Consider the following 14206-nt stretch of genomic DNA (forward strand, 5'->3'; position numbering starts at 1 on the left):
GGGGTCTTAGACTGGACACCTTATTTCACAGAGACAGAAGAGCATAGGCATCTTGCACTTATATTCCACATGCTGTACTAGCAGTTCCAGGCTTGCTTTTGAATCAGGCCAACTGCCAAGTAGGATAGATTTGAATTGAAGGACTTGTTGCTTTATAGCTAAAGTAGGAGCCAGAACCTGCTCTTAACCTTGTGAATACTCTGGGGAATAAGCCAAAAGGGCCAACTGATAGAAGAAGACTCTAAATCAGTAAGCACTCGAAGGCAGATACTTTCTGCAACTTTATCTTATATAGGCATGAAGGTGTTCTTGAGCAGTAAAGTCTAGTCCAGCATGTGCCCAGCCTTGCTTGAGAGCTAAATGTGTTGCGTCATTTTGTTCTTAGGGAATGTCCAGATAAGTGTAACCAGGAGATTTGGAAAAATTGTTCTCCAGTCTCTACGTTTCTTTGGTTCTTTAAACCTAGCGAGATAATTGGTACTAGGAACAGGGTACAAGGACTCCTAATTGTGAGAACTTTCCCCTTTGTCTGGGTAACTTGTGAATTTGCCTTTGCCTCTTTTCCTTGCCAGAGGAGAAAATGGCTGAGCTCTTTTTTTGTGGAGGAGGAACGCCTCTGATGTCCAAAAAAGGAATGATATCCAAAACCTATCTGTCTTGACTGTGAAAAATCCCAAACTTCTTTTCCTCTCGAGTCTTCCAATTAAAGGGAGCTTTTCTCGAGAATGTACTGGCAGCTGCCTTGGCATTGCTGCTGTCTTGCTTTGGGTCTGAGCAGGAAAAGGAGGGTCCCTGAGCAAAAGGGCTAAAAAGGAAAACTCCCTGAGAACCTAGAGCTCTGAACAGAGCTCTAAGACCTGCCCCCAGACTGAGATACCTTAGCAGGGAAATGTCAAGCGATCAATGTCCATCCAGCTAGTAGGAATCTCATTAGGGACCTTTCAAAACTTACCTGGAAAATTTCTGCTAAAGTCTGAGGTTGCCCACTTTAAAACTAAACTTTACTTCAGCAAAACAAGGAGCCACCACCATCCTTTTCTAAAGGACATCCCAAAAATCATGAGCAATAACATGCTCAGCTAAATACATCCCCAACTTAAACTCTACCATGCTCAGAACCATTCTCATCCTCAAAAACATCAACAGGCATTGCAATAAACCACATTGCAATGAATGCCACCACAGCATTAAAACACACAACTACTAAATCTGTTCTTTTACACTCAAAGACCTGACCCAATCAGACTCACCTTGATTTCAATTGTCATCCACCTTAATTGATATTTTATGGAGAAATGTGAAACATTATACGCGCAAAGTGGCCATCAAACCTCAAGACCTCACCCTCTTTATCCAGCCCTCCAGAATCTTTAATCAGGAACACCAGTTTTTACAAAAGAGAAGCCAACACCTTTAGGGCCCTGACAGAGTTTCTGGGTGGGCCCTAGGACTCTTAAAAAGATACTTATGAGCTTCAGGCACCCTATAGTACCTACTTTCAGGCACCAGGGGGCAGGGCAGGCAAGGAGGGAGGGGCAGGAGCCTCCTTAAAAACATCAGGACCATTCCAAAAAACAGGAGGTAAGAAAAGGGCCTACAGTGGGGTATAAACAAGGAAATCCCTAAAACAAACTATCCTGGATTAAATCAATCTGAGAATCCCCTTTCCAGTGGTCATCCAGTTAAAAGTCTCTGAAATGAAAATCCTCAATGGAAAAGTAAGAAAAATCCTCAGGAGGAATCAGAATCAGAATGAGGGAGGAAACCAGAACAAAGGAAGAAGAGAACCTTCAAGCTGTTCAGTCTCAAAACAGAAGCCTCAAAACTCTGCTCAAAACTAAACTCAGGCAAGGGAGGGGCAGGCCCTTCCCCTAATAAGGCATAGAACCCCCTCTGCCATTTAAGCCATCAATTCAAGCATCATTTTAAGCAAAGAACCTGGAGAAGCCCCCACTGAAGCCAGACACTGACCCTGCCTAGCCAGAACTGCTCTCCTGAGACAGAAGGAGGAGCCACAGAAGCCCTAGGAAGAGAGGGAAGAGAGGAAGACCTGAGCAGCTGAGCCAGCCCCCCCTGCCTGGGCACATCCTGTAACAGTAAGTGTAACAGTAAAGTCTGCCTGAGACTTCAAAGAAACTCCCCTCAAACCCTCCACCACTGAGAAAACTTTTCTGGGATGTGTCCGACTGCCTAACTTCAACTCTTTCTAGGCTTGCTTGTCCTGTCCTGCTTTTTTTTGAAGGAGCGGCCGTCCGGGCATCCGGGCTTTTTTATAACAACACTTCCCCAAACACTAACCTGGCCTTCTCTTACCTTCTGCGCTTGTTAAATCTTAAAGAAAGCACAAGAGCGGCATCCAACAACGCCGCGGCTCAGGCCCTAAAACAAGGCAAAAGGTAATAAACAGGTATATCCCATGAGGCAGAAATCCCACAAGAAACAAAGTTATTCACTTTTTAAATTTTCCTTCAAGAAATAAAAATAAAAAACAAAAAAAAAAAGTATTCCGGGTACTTGATTCGGCTGACTCGCTCCTGGCCCACCAGAAAATTTCAGAACGCCCACCTGCACCAACAAAAAAACTCTGCTGCACATGGGACCAACCAAGAAAAAGGATAAGGGATGGCGGCCGGTCATGCGCGTAGTACCCCCTGCCCCCTGACATCAGTCTAATGCGCCTTGACCGACGTCAGCCATATACTTTGGTATTCGGGCCGACTGGACAGCGGACTACCCAATGGTTAGGACTGCAGCAATGTGGGATGAAGAACATCAAAGATTAATACAGATAGTTGAGCCTATCGACTGATTATGTGTATCCTGTAGTCCTGGTTTTGATTACCTTAGTCTTCATTTGAAGATTGCGTTACTCTGTGCACATCACTTAACTGGACAGTGCTCTCATTCTGTCTCTGAAAAGAGGTACTTTTATCTAGTAGACTTGGTAAGTTAACGAATTAATAACATCAATCAGTCAATAAAGAAACAGATAAAGCATAAGGAAATCATAATGCATCTACATTGATCGAAAATTCAGCAAAACTAATTTTCAAAAAAGAATTGTATTAAACCATGATTAGAATCAAACAAATTCAATGCTGAACCTCAGCAGGGTGGAGAATAGAGAAAACAATAGCCTAATAAAAGGACTCTGGATGTACATAGCTCATATCCTAAAGAAGACAGAGTTTAGAATAAATGAATGACCAAATTATTGGTCAATGCCATCACCCCCACCCTCCAGAAAAAAATATGAATACGCAATATCTAAGTGATTCACAGGAAGGCAGTGCAAACATTGTATGGCAACCAACAATTTTCTTTATGAGAAGGATTTATGAAGTTAATTACATACACACAGGACATCAGCAGAGCTGACAGACTGCAGGCTCTTTCCATACTTTACAAGTGCCAGCAGAGTACAGAATAGTTGAGATGTCTCACAACAAAACATGTCTGAGCACAGATAAGTTTAGTACTGTCTACAGGTAAAAGTGTAAAGAAATTGTCAGATTTTCTTAGGAGAGCAAGCAGTGACCAAATTGTGCAGATATTCCTGCTGAACAACTGCTTTATACATTGCAATAATGTATTGTCTGTTCCTGTTGTTAAAATATATAACTGTGCAAAGGAATTTCTGGCATATAGTCAGCTAGACATACCTGCTGATCCTGAAGCATTTCTGGTATGGGGAAGAATATGCTACATTTCTGCACCATTGTAGGAAATGTGATAAAATACATTACAATGGACATTACTTTTGCATTTGGTCATACACGTCCTCTCTCTTCATGTAGTTTGAGTTATTAGAGGTGACAGCTGAAAGCTTTAAGTTCTATTGTTGCAACCAAACTGAACTATAGTTTGTAATGGTCAGTATTGTTTTGCATTTGAAAAGCCAAACATGTCTGTTATAATTGTGAGTATTAAGGGTAGGGAGTTCCGTCACTGTGTGCAACTTTTAAGTGCTATTTTTGGAAACCAGCTGAAATTTGTTACTACAAATCATGCTGTGGTGACTTTAGGGGTTTCTGCCATTGTACGCTCTTGCAAACAAGCCCAAGTATATTGCAGTAGATTGTTTTTCTTGCATTTGGTTAGTCAAATATTTAATTCGCCTCCAGCTACATGTTACCTCTACACTGCAGCTATTGCACTTTGGGGGTTAAGTGATATGGCACTACTGTCTATTATGGCTGGAAGCAAGACAGCCGCTTATCATGTGCAGTGGTGTTTGCTTATCATGTGCAGTGGTGTGTGACTATCAGTTATTTCTTTAAACTACATAACCATGCTAAAGGCTAACCTTGCCATGATGCATCTCCCTCCATCTGAGTTAGCACTACCTACTCAGCTGCTTCATACAGCCCTACCTTGTTATAATGTCACCACCAGTCCCTTTTACTAAAACAGTTACTGCAGTGAAATCTTAAGATATTTAAGGTTGATGCTGTAAGCACCGTCAACATGTATGACCTTCAGGAATGTCAGTGAATTTTTTTTTACTTATAGTGTTCTGAGTTTTGATGGTGGGAGCTGGAGGGGACAATGACAAATTAATATTATAAAATATATTCATTTTTAGTAATCTGAAACTGGATTATCATTTCATAGTGGCAGAGTTTTCATAATTCGCTTGTAGCATCACTTAAAGTTAGTGTTGTTGTGTCTTTCGGCTTTTCCCGGTTAGGGGTCGCCACAGCGGAACTCCGGTCCGCTAATGATTGGTAGTTGATTTTTACGTGCCGAGTTACCAGCCCTGATGCACAACCTTCAATGAAGGTACGCCCATTTACGCATGTCTCCACGCAGAAGACGCTGTAGCTGAGAATCGAACCGGACAGCGTCTAACTGTGAGGCGACACTGCTCAAAATTCCTAAATATTTGTTGATTACATGTCTAGATTCTAAATCAGACTATCCATTAACTACAAAATCTTAGTTCTGAGGAAAAGCACATAACAGTTACCTTCTAATGGCAGTTTGAGGCTTCGTGCTAGATAATTCCCTTGCTGGTTTCATTTCTTGTTTGCAATGGAGAACTTCTCCAGCCTATGCAAAATCAAAATTGACATTTTACTTAATAACTTTGAGGTATTCAGTTTAGAAAATACAAAGTGTGTTCATCATATAATTTTGAAGAAATATTGTTAAAGATTATGCAGCAAATACAGTTTACATACTGAACGCTTACTAGCTTTGAATATGAAAATTTGTCATATGTAACGGATGACTTGCCAAAAATATGAATACAGGAGTGAAAGAGTGGTGCACAGGTTAGCAAAGCTGCATTAAAGTACTTAGCTCCCAAAGGTTTATTTCACAGCTATGGCACCTACTTACATGGGTTTGCATGCCCTGTCTGTGTAAGTATGGGCTTCTGCCAGGGATTCCAGCTTCCTCCAACATCCCAAAGATATGTAGACAGATAAATTGGCGGTGCTCAAAGTGTGTCTATGTATGTATATATGTATGTATATATATATATATATATATATATATATATATATATATATGTGTGTGTGTGTGTGTGTGTGTGTGTGTGTGTGTGTGTGTGTGTGTGTGTGTGTGTATGGGTGTATATATATATATATATATATATATATATATATAAAGAGAGAGAGAGATATAGGGATCAAAGTTTTGAAACTTCAAATATTTTGAATGGAGATTGTCGTACAGTGTGGAAAGTACAGTTGTGTACACTTACCATAAATGTAGATGTTCGAGTGTATTCACTGTTGCAGTCATTACATTTGGGTAATCTGCTTGCAGGTTGTCCTCAGTCGACCTGATTAACAAAGTCTTGGATCCTGCATCAGTTGCTGTCCCTTCTTCCATGACGTCAGGTTGTCAGGGGTACAAAACATGCAGCCGACGCCATTACATCAGTTTTTCTTGCCACAGATGTCAGGTGCCCCCCCTAATGGGGAGCAAATAAACATAAAAACACAAAGGTAAACCTCCAACAAAAAGCAAATTCACCAAAAAGACTTTTAAGCATAGTAAAGGAAAGTAGAGGTATAGCCAGAAGAAGTTAGGGGGCTGGAAGGAGGGTAACCAGGACTGCAACAGTGAATACACTCGAACATCTACATTTACGGTAAGTGTACACAACTGTACTATGTTCTTTGTGTTTCACTGTTGCAGTCATTACATTTGTGTAGATTCCCAAAGCTATGGTTGGGAGGAGGGGTTTATATAGCATTAGGGCCAGCTATAAGGTCCTGCAAGACAGCAGTGGCAAAGCCAGCTCGGGATTTAGAGAAAACTGGCAAATGATGATGCTTGGTGAAAGTATGTACAGAACTCCAGGTAGCAGCTTCTAGGATGTCCCTGGTAGGAACACCCCTGAGAAAGGCTGCAGAAGTAGATGCAGCCCTGGTGGAGTGAGATCTGATCCCCTGGGAGATAGGTTTTCCATGGTGCTTATAGCAGAAATGAATGCAATGGCTTATCCATTTAGAAATGGTTTGTTTTGAAATAGCCTTCCCCTCTGCCCCTGCAGCAAATGCTACCAGCAGTTGTTCAGATTTTCTTCGAGGTTTAGTCCTGTCCAAGTCGAATCTAAGTTGTCTGTGCACATCCAAGGAATACAGAATCCGTTCCCTTTTGTTCTGTGGGTTGGGAAAGAACGTTGGCAAATGAATGGACTGATTAAAAGCCACACTGGATACCACCTTGGGCATGAAGGATGGATTAGTCCTGAGTGACACCCTATCCGCATGAAAGATGATGAAAGGCTCCACTGCCATAAGGGCCTGTAATTCAGATATCCTTCTAGCTGAAGTGATTGCTAAAATGAAAGCTGTTTTCCAAGAAAGAAATTTTAAGTTTGCAATAGCAGCTGGCTCGAGAGGAGGTAGAGTGAGTTTCTCCAATACAAAGTTAAGGTCCCAGGCAGGGGTTGGAGCTATCCTGGGTGGTCTCAAGTTTTTGGCACCTCTGAGGCACTGCTTGAGCAGAGGATGAGAGAAGAGGGAAGGTTCTGTGTTATAATGAGCTGAAATGGCTGAGGCGTGGATTTTAATGGAGGAAAAAGACAGGCCCTTGTGAAGCATCTCAGTTAAGTATTGCAAAATCTGAGGTAAATTGGGCGCTGTTGTGCTCATCCCTTGAGATTGGTTCCAGGCACAGAATCTTTTCCATTTTTCAGCATAAGATTTTCTAGTACTAGACCTTCTTGCCTCTAAGATGACATCCATCACAGGTTTGCTGACAGATGATAAGGGTGAATTTAAGTGATTAGCCAGGCTGCAAGATTCAATGTTGGAAGATGAGGGTGCAGAATTTGGAGGCAGGTGCCATGAAGATAACTGCGACACACTGCTCAGGAGGGGGTGCCAGTGTTGGCGTGGGCCAGTCTGGAGCAATCAAGATCACCCTTGGTTTGTCCTGTTTGACTTTTAGTAGAACTTTGGAGAGCAGAGGCAGTGGGGGGAAGGCGTAGATGGATAGGTTTTTCCAGCTGAAGGACAGAGCATCCACTTTACAGGCTTGTTTGTGGGGAGTCCTTGTGCAAAACTTGTCCAACTGGTAGTTCTGGGGGGAGGCAAATAGATCCATGTCTGGGCTCCCCCATTCACTCGTCAACATGTTGAAAATCCTTGGTTCCAGTTTCCACTCATGTGGGTCCATGATGTTTCTGCTTAGTCAGTCTGCCAGTGTATTTAATTTTCCTGGCAGGAATTGAGCTTGTAGGTGCACTTGGTATCTCAAGGCTGTGTTCCACAATGCCATGGCTAGTCTGCAGAGGGGGTAGGAATGTGTACCCCCCCTGCTTGTTTATGTACCACATAACCATGGTGCTGTCCATCTTTACCATTAGTTGTCCTGGTAGAATGTAGTCCTTGAAGGCTGTCAGAGCATTCTGTACAGCTAACATTGCTTTTTGATTGATATGTAGGTGCATTTGACTTGGGTTCCATTTGCCCTGAATGCACTTCCCTGCCAGGTGAGCCCCCATGCACAGTCTGATGCATCTGTTGTTAGGGTCTGGGAGCCAGGGGGTAGTGTGAATGGTAGTCCCTTGTTTTGGTGGCAGGCCTCTGCCCACCAGAGGAACTCTAGGCGTAGGCAAGGTATAATAGGAATCATTGTTTCCAGGCTGTGAGAATGTTGACTCCATAGGCTTTTTAGATACCACTGTAGTTTCCTCATATGCAGTCTTGCATATGGAATTAGAAGAATGCAGGAGGCCATGAACCCCAGGGCTTGCAGTATTTGTCTTGCAGTTAGCAGGGTTTTTGCGGCCACTTGTTTGAAATAGGTTACCAAATGAATTTGCTTTTCTGGCGTGAGGTAAGCCATCTGGGAAGTTGTATTAAAGCTTGCTCCCAGGAATGTAATTTGTCGACAGGGTACCAGTTGTGATTTCTTTTTGTTTATGGTATACCCCAGACAAGTTAGAACCCTTTTTACAAACGCCAGATGATTCAAAAGTATGCCCTGGCTTTCTGTCTGAATTAGACAATCGTCCAGGTATGAGTATATTTGAATACTTCTTTGCCTGCAAAATGCAATAACTGGAGCCAGGCACTTTGTGAATATCCTGGGTGCAGTAGACAAGCCAAAGGGCAGTGCAGAGAACTGATAATGCATGTAGCCTGCTTTGAAGCGTAGGTATCTTCTGCAAGATTCCCTGATAGGGATGTGCAGGTATGCTTCTTTTAAATCTAGTGTTGCCAATCAAGTGTCTTTGCCTAGCATAGGAAGTAATTGGTGAAGAGTCAGCATCTTGAATTTTGGAATCTCCAGAAAGGTGTTTAGAGTAGACAGGTCCAGGATTGGACGCCATGATTTGTCTTTTCTGGGTACCAGAAAAAGTCTGGAGTAGAAACCTTGTCCTTTTTCCTCTTCTGGTACCAGTTGAATAGCCCCCATGCTTAAGAGGCAAAGTACTTGTTTTTGAGCCTCTGCTCACTGATTTGGGGGCAGGTCTGGCCACCCATTTGGTGCTGGCAACGTGTGGAAATTAAATCTGTATCCCTGGGACACTATATTTAAAACCCATTTGTCCTGGGTTATGAGTTTCCAGTTCTTTGCATGAAGAGCAATCTTTCCCCCCAAAGGGGTGGTCAAAAGATAAGTGCTTGGGATTTTTAAAAGGAAGTCATTGAGACTGTTTACCATAGGGGGGTGTCTTGTTATTTCCAGATTTGGAAGTGGAGCCCCCCCCCCCCCCCCCAACTGCTTAGTTCTGAGAGTCCCCTGGGACTGAAACCTGGGGGTTTTGCTGTGTCTGGGTTTGGCTTGAGAAGACCTGGAAGGGACTGGAAAGGACCAATTCTTAGTAGGCCAGTGCCTACTAAATCTAGAAGGTTGCACTTGTAAAAAATCTTTAACAGTTTGCATAGACTTAGCTTCATCTTCCATCTTTTTAAGAACTTCTTCAGCCTTGTTGCCAAACAGGCGGTCCTGATTTAAAGGAGCATCCAACAATTTAGCTTTAACACGATCAAGCAAAGATTGCTCCTTAAGCCAAGCATGCCTCCTAAGTACAGACCCAGTAACAGCAGCCCTGCAAGAGGCCTCTAAAGAATCAAAACCACATTGCAAAGTATGTTTTCCAACTTGTTCGGCAGAATGCATTAAGTCCTGTAAATCTTTATTTTCCACACAGTCAGGAAGCCTTAATATCCTTGGGCCCCTGAGAAATAGTCTCTGGATCTGCATCAGGATTTTTGAAAAGGAACTTGTGGGACTCAGGAACCCTGTAGTATCTGTCAGGTTTACTAGGAGCAGGAGGCAGGGAATCAGGGGCCAAACTGGATTCTGAGAAAACATCATCAACAATGTCTAGTACAGGAGGTATAGCCAAAGGCCTATGCTGAGGTAGAAGAAGGAAATCCCCAAGCCTCTTTTTTGAATCAGAAAATTCCTGGCTTTCCCAGTGAAAATGCTCCCTTAAAGTATGTAAGGTTTCCCCAAAAGAAAAATCATCAGAAGGGGAAGCAGAGGGAATAGAATCCTCTGCATCAGAATCCTCATAAGTAGGGAAGGACAAATCCAGGTCATCAGAAGAGTCAGAAGAAACAGAATCCTGATCAGAAGATTCATAATCAAGCTCAGCCCTAAGCCTCTTAGAGGGGGGGGGGGGTTGACTATCCCTGATTAGAGTTATTAGATCTTCAGCCATTTTTATCATTTGTTTTTTAGGCATAGGGGCCTGAGCATGTAGCCTGGGTGTCATTTATTTAGACATAGATCGAGATTTAGGCCTTAGTAATGAAGAAGGTGTCGATTTAATATGCAAGTCTGTAGGCCTGAATACACCCTCAGAAGCCGGTGCCTGCACAGCGGCTCCGGACCAATCCAAGGTAGAGACATCCATGGGTTCCATAGTTGAAGTATCTCATGGCATACCGGACTCTGAATGGGTCACAGTAGAGGCCTGCGAATCAGAAGTAACGGGTATCAGGGGCTGCGAAAGTGCCTCAGTGAGTACAGGCGAACTGGCGACTGGCTTAGGAGAAGCGTCGTCGGCAGTTTTGGACCTCGGCGGCCTGTCTCTGTCTTTATGTTTGCTTTTTTTGGAATCCCGGTAGCCGTCGGATGGCTAACTGATGACATTTCTGGATAATTAAACCGAGAATCAAAATATGTAGAGGCAAAAATATACCCATGACGGATAGTGAGCTGATTAAATAAAGCACAAAACCGACAGCAAGGGATATCACGGTCAGGGCCTAGGCAAGGAATACAGTACGAATTAAAATCTTTATGAAGTATTTGCTTTCCACAAGTAATGCAATTATTAACTTTTACTGACATCGGTAAGGAGCAAGAAAAAGTTTCCCCAATGGGGTACTTAGCTTTAAGTTGAAGACTTCGGTTCTGAAACTCGAAAACGAAAATTTCAGGAGTCGACCGACCGGCACTTGCGAACTGCTTCTGCTTCGGGCACCGCATGACAAGAAAGACTGATGTAATGGCGTTGGCTGCATGTTTTATACCCCTGATGACCTGACATCATGGAAGAAGGGACAGCAACTGACGCAGGACCCAAGACTTTGTTACTCAGGCTGACTGAGGGCAACCTGCAAGCAGATTACCCAAATGTAATGACTGCAACAGTGAAACACGAAGAACATTGGGAAATTTACCGTTTTCCTCACTGCAGTGCGATCTCAGAGTTGGCATATTTATTTAGCAGGGGGTGTGACGGTGCTTGCCACTGCAAAAATAAAAAAAAATTTTTTTCTTTTTCATTTTATTATGTTTTTTGAAGTTTCAAAACTTTGATCTTATGGTCTCAGCCATTTGAAGTTAAAAGTTTTGAAACTTCAAGCTTCTAAAGGGGATCTGTGTGTGTGTGTGTGTGTGTGTGTGTGTGTATATATATATATATATATATATATATATATATATATATATATATATATATATATATATATATATATATATATGGGTCTACTTCAGTAGACCTAAATACCACTTACCAGAAACCCATATAACTGAGATAAAAAGGATGACACAGCACGAGAACACCGACTTACCACTCCAGGTATGTAAACGCTTGGGCATCCTTAAAAACAAACAAAACTGAACCCACCAATGTGGAGGGCTTCTCTCCCCCTTCTAACTAACTATACCAACTCTGTGATCACACTACCGTAAGGTAAGGGGCAAAGTTCGACATGATGGCCAGATGTTTATTTACCTGGAGTGGTGAGTCAGTGTTCTCGTGCTGATGCCCTTTTCATCTTGGTTATCTGAATTTTGGGAAAGTGATATTTCGGTCTACTGAAGTAGACCCATATATATATATATATATATATATATATATTTATAGATACACACACATATATACATGCACACACCCACATACACATATGTATGTATACATACATATATGTTTGTGTGTGTGTGTGTGTGTGTGTGTGTGTGTATGTGTACACTTTTGTCCTGCAAATGACTGGCACCCCTCTCAAGCATGCTTTCTGTGTTATGCGTGCTACTTGATAGAATAAGTTCTGGCTACCAGTGGCTCTAAACCAGAGTCAGCTGAAATATCTGTCACAGTTAAGAGATCAACATCAACCCCCTTTTTGTTCATGGTATTAGTGTGTCACATCAACAGTGACCTTTACCTAGAGCCATATAAAGAAGTATTGATGACTTAACCTGACTGAAAAGTCCAAAAAAAGAGCTCAGTGTCCACACATTGCTCAGCTGACATACCTATTGTATATACTGTAACACAGTTGTATTTTATACATTAGTAGCCTCTTTTTTTCTTATTGTTTTTGGCACGTTGCACTATACTAAAGTTGTGTACTCACCATAACTAGGCATCTGTGTTGTCCATTTTCACTCTTCCTCAATGTATGGGTTTATGGATCGACCTCATATCCGACTCAGCCACATTCTACAGATTTCAAATCAGACATTTAAACTCCTCCCTCTACCCGTAATGCCCTAGTCCATTCTCAGTACCTCAGATCGAATTTGTTGTTATAAAGGTTTCAGTATATAACTGAAGAAAAGAGAAAATTAAACCAGGGCTCAAACATAGAACTACACGTTCCAAAGGTCCAACAGGTCACTCCAGAAGATGACAGGAAGGAGGAAGGAGAGAAGGGAGTTGAGGAAGGATGAAAAAGGACAACAAAGACGCTCAGCTATGGTGAGTACAAAACTTTAATATCTGATGTTGTCCCTTTCATTTTCCTCAATGTATGGGACAGAGTCCCCAACTACATAAATCTTGGGTGGCCCTTATAGAAGGATATTCTGAAAAACTGTTGAACCGAAAGTAGTTCTGTTTCTGGAAATTATGTCCGATTTGTAATGAGTAATAACGGTATGATATGAGCATTAGACCAGGTGGCTGCAGTATAAATATGAATGGATGTTTTAGATGAGAAGGCAGATGAGGTAGACATATATCTAGTTGAATGGGCCTTAGGTGGTTTTGGTAAGGAGAAGCCTTGCTGAGAATAAATCCAGGAAATGCAATTAGTTATCCATATAGTGCATTTAACTTTAGAAATGAGAGAACCCAATAAACTAGGTGAAAAACATCAAAACAGCTGGTCCATTTTTCTTGAACTCTTTTGTTCCATTTATGTAGAAACATAGCTGTCTGCATACATCTAACAGATGTAGCATGTATTCTCCCCCTTGTCTGAAAATTTTGGAAAGAGGACTGGTAAATGAATGGTTGGATCTATATTTGATTCAGAAGCCACATTTGGTAATAAAGAAGGAATGGTTCATAAGGTAACTTCATCTTTAAGAAAAACAATGCATGGAGCTTTTGATGAAATTGCCTGGAGTTCAGAAATCCTTTTAGCAGAAACTATAGTGACTAAAAAGGTTGTTTTCCAAGAAAGGAATTTTAGGTCAGGGTTGTTGAGTTAAGCCTTGTAGTACTACTGTTAAAGTCCTAGGGAGGTGACGGATCTTTCACTGAGGGTCTGAGCAGGAAGGTCCCTTTAAGAAAGACCTTATATAACTTGGAAATAGTCAGGCAAGAAGAATTGTCTCCTGAATGAAAGTTTGATATGGCTGCCAACTGTAGCTTGATTGTGGAAAAACTAGCACCTTCTTTACAAAGAGAGGCTAAAACTCCAATATAGATGGAAATAGGGACAGTAAAGGTATCAACATAATTTTTCAGGATGTAAAAACTGAAATTTTTTCCACCTGTTCTTATAAATACTCTTAGTGGAGTCCTTCTGTGAGGACAAAAATGTATCACAAACTGAAGAAGAGAGCCTGGGCTGTCTAGCTTAATGGTACTGGAGAAACTATGCAGTTAGTTTGAGGACTGGAATACTGGGATGATTTATCCCGGAGGGATATGACAGAAGGTCTGTACTGGGTTCCAGTATGCAAGGAGGATGACAAAGATGAGATCAAAGAAAGGGAAACCAGACCTGGAGAGGCCAGAAGGGGGCAATGATGATAACCAAGCTCTTCAACCGACTGGCTTTCTGTAAGAGTTTTGGAATTAGAGGTACTGGTGGATAACTGTAAAGGAGACCAGAAAACCAAACATGGATTACAGCATGTCTTGGTGATTCCCCTAAAGGGGGTTTGGGGCAAAATACCCATTGCATTTGTTGTTTTGGGGAGAAGCAAATAGATCGCAGTAAGGCTGGTCTCGATGATGGAAAGTTTTCTATGCCACTGATTGACAGAACACTCATGAGGCATTAGAATGGATCTGCTGAGCTTGTCCTCTAGTAAGTTGGATTTC

General features: G+C 42.0%; 1 protein-coding gene across 1 annotated transcript in view; it reads right to left on the bottom strand.

Moving 5' to 3' along the window:
- DNAAF11 (dynein axonemal assembly factor 11) overlaps window positions 1-14206 on the bottom strand; it is a 1372540-nt gene that overhangs the window by 54688 nt on the left and 1303646 nt on the right. The window contains exon 11 of the mRNA XM_044067052.1: window positions 4970-5052. Within this exon, the coding sequence (XP_043922987.1) occupies window positions 4970-5052 (83 nt within the window). The remainder of the gene's footprint in view (window positions 1-4969; window positions 5053-14206) is intronic.

This window comes from Protopterus annectens, chromosome 3.part1 (genome assembly GCF_019279795.1).
Source record: "Protopterus annectens isolate FY-2018-M chromosome 3.part1, PAN1.0, whole genome shotgun sequence".
Lineage (NCBI taxonomy): Eukaryota > Metazoa > Chordata > Ceratodontiformes > Protopteridae > Protopterus > Protopterus annectens.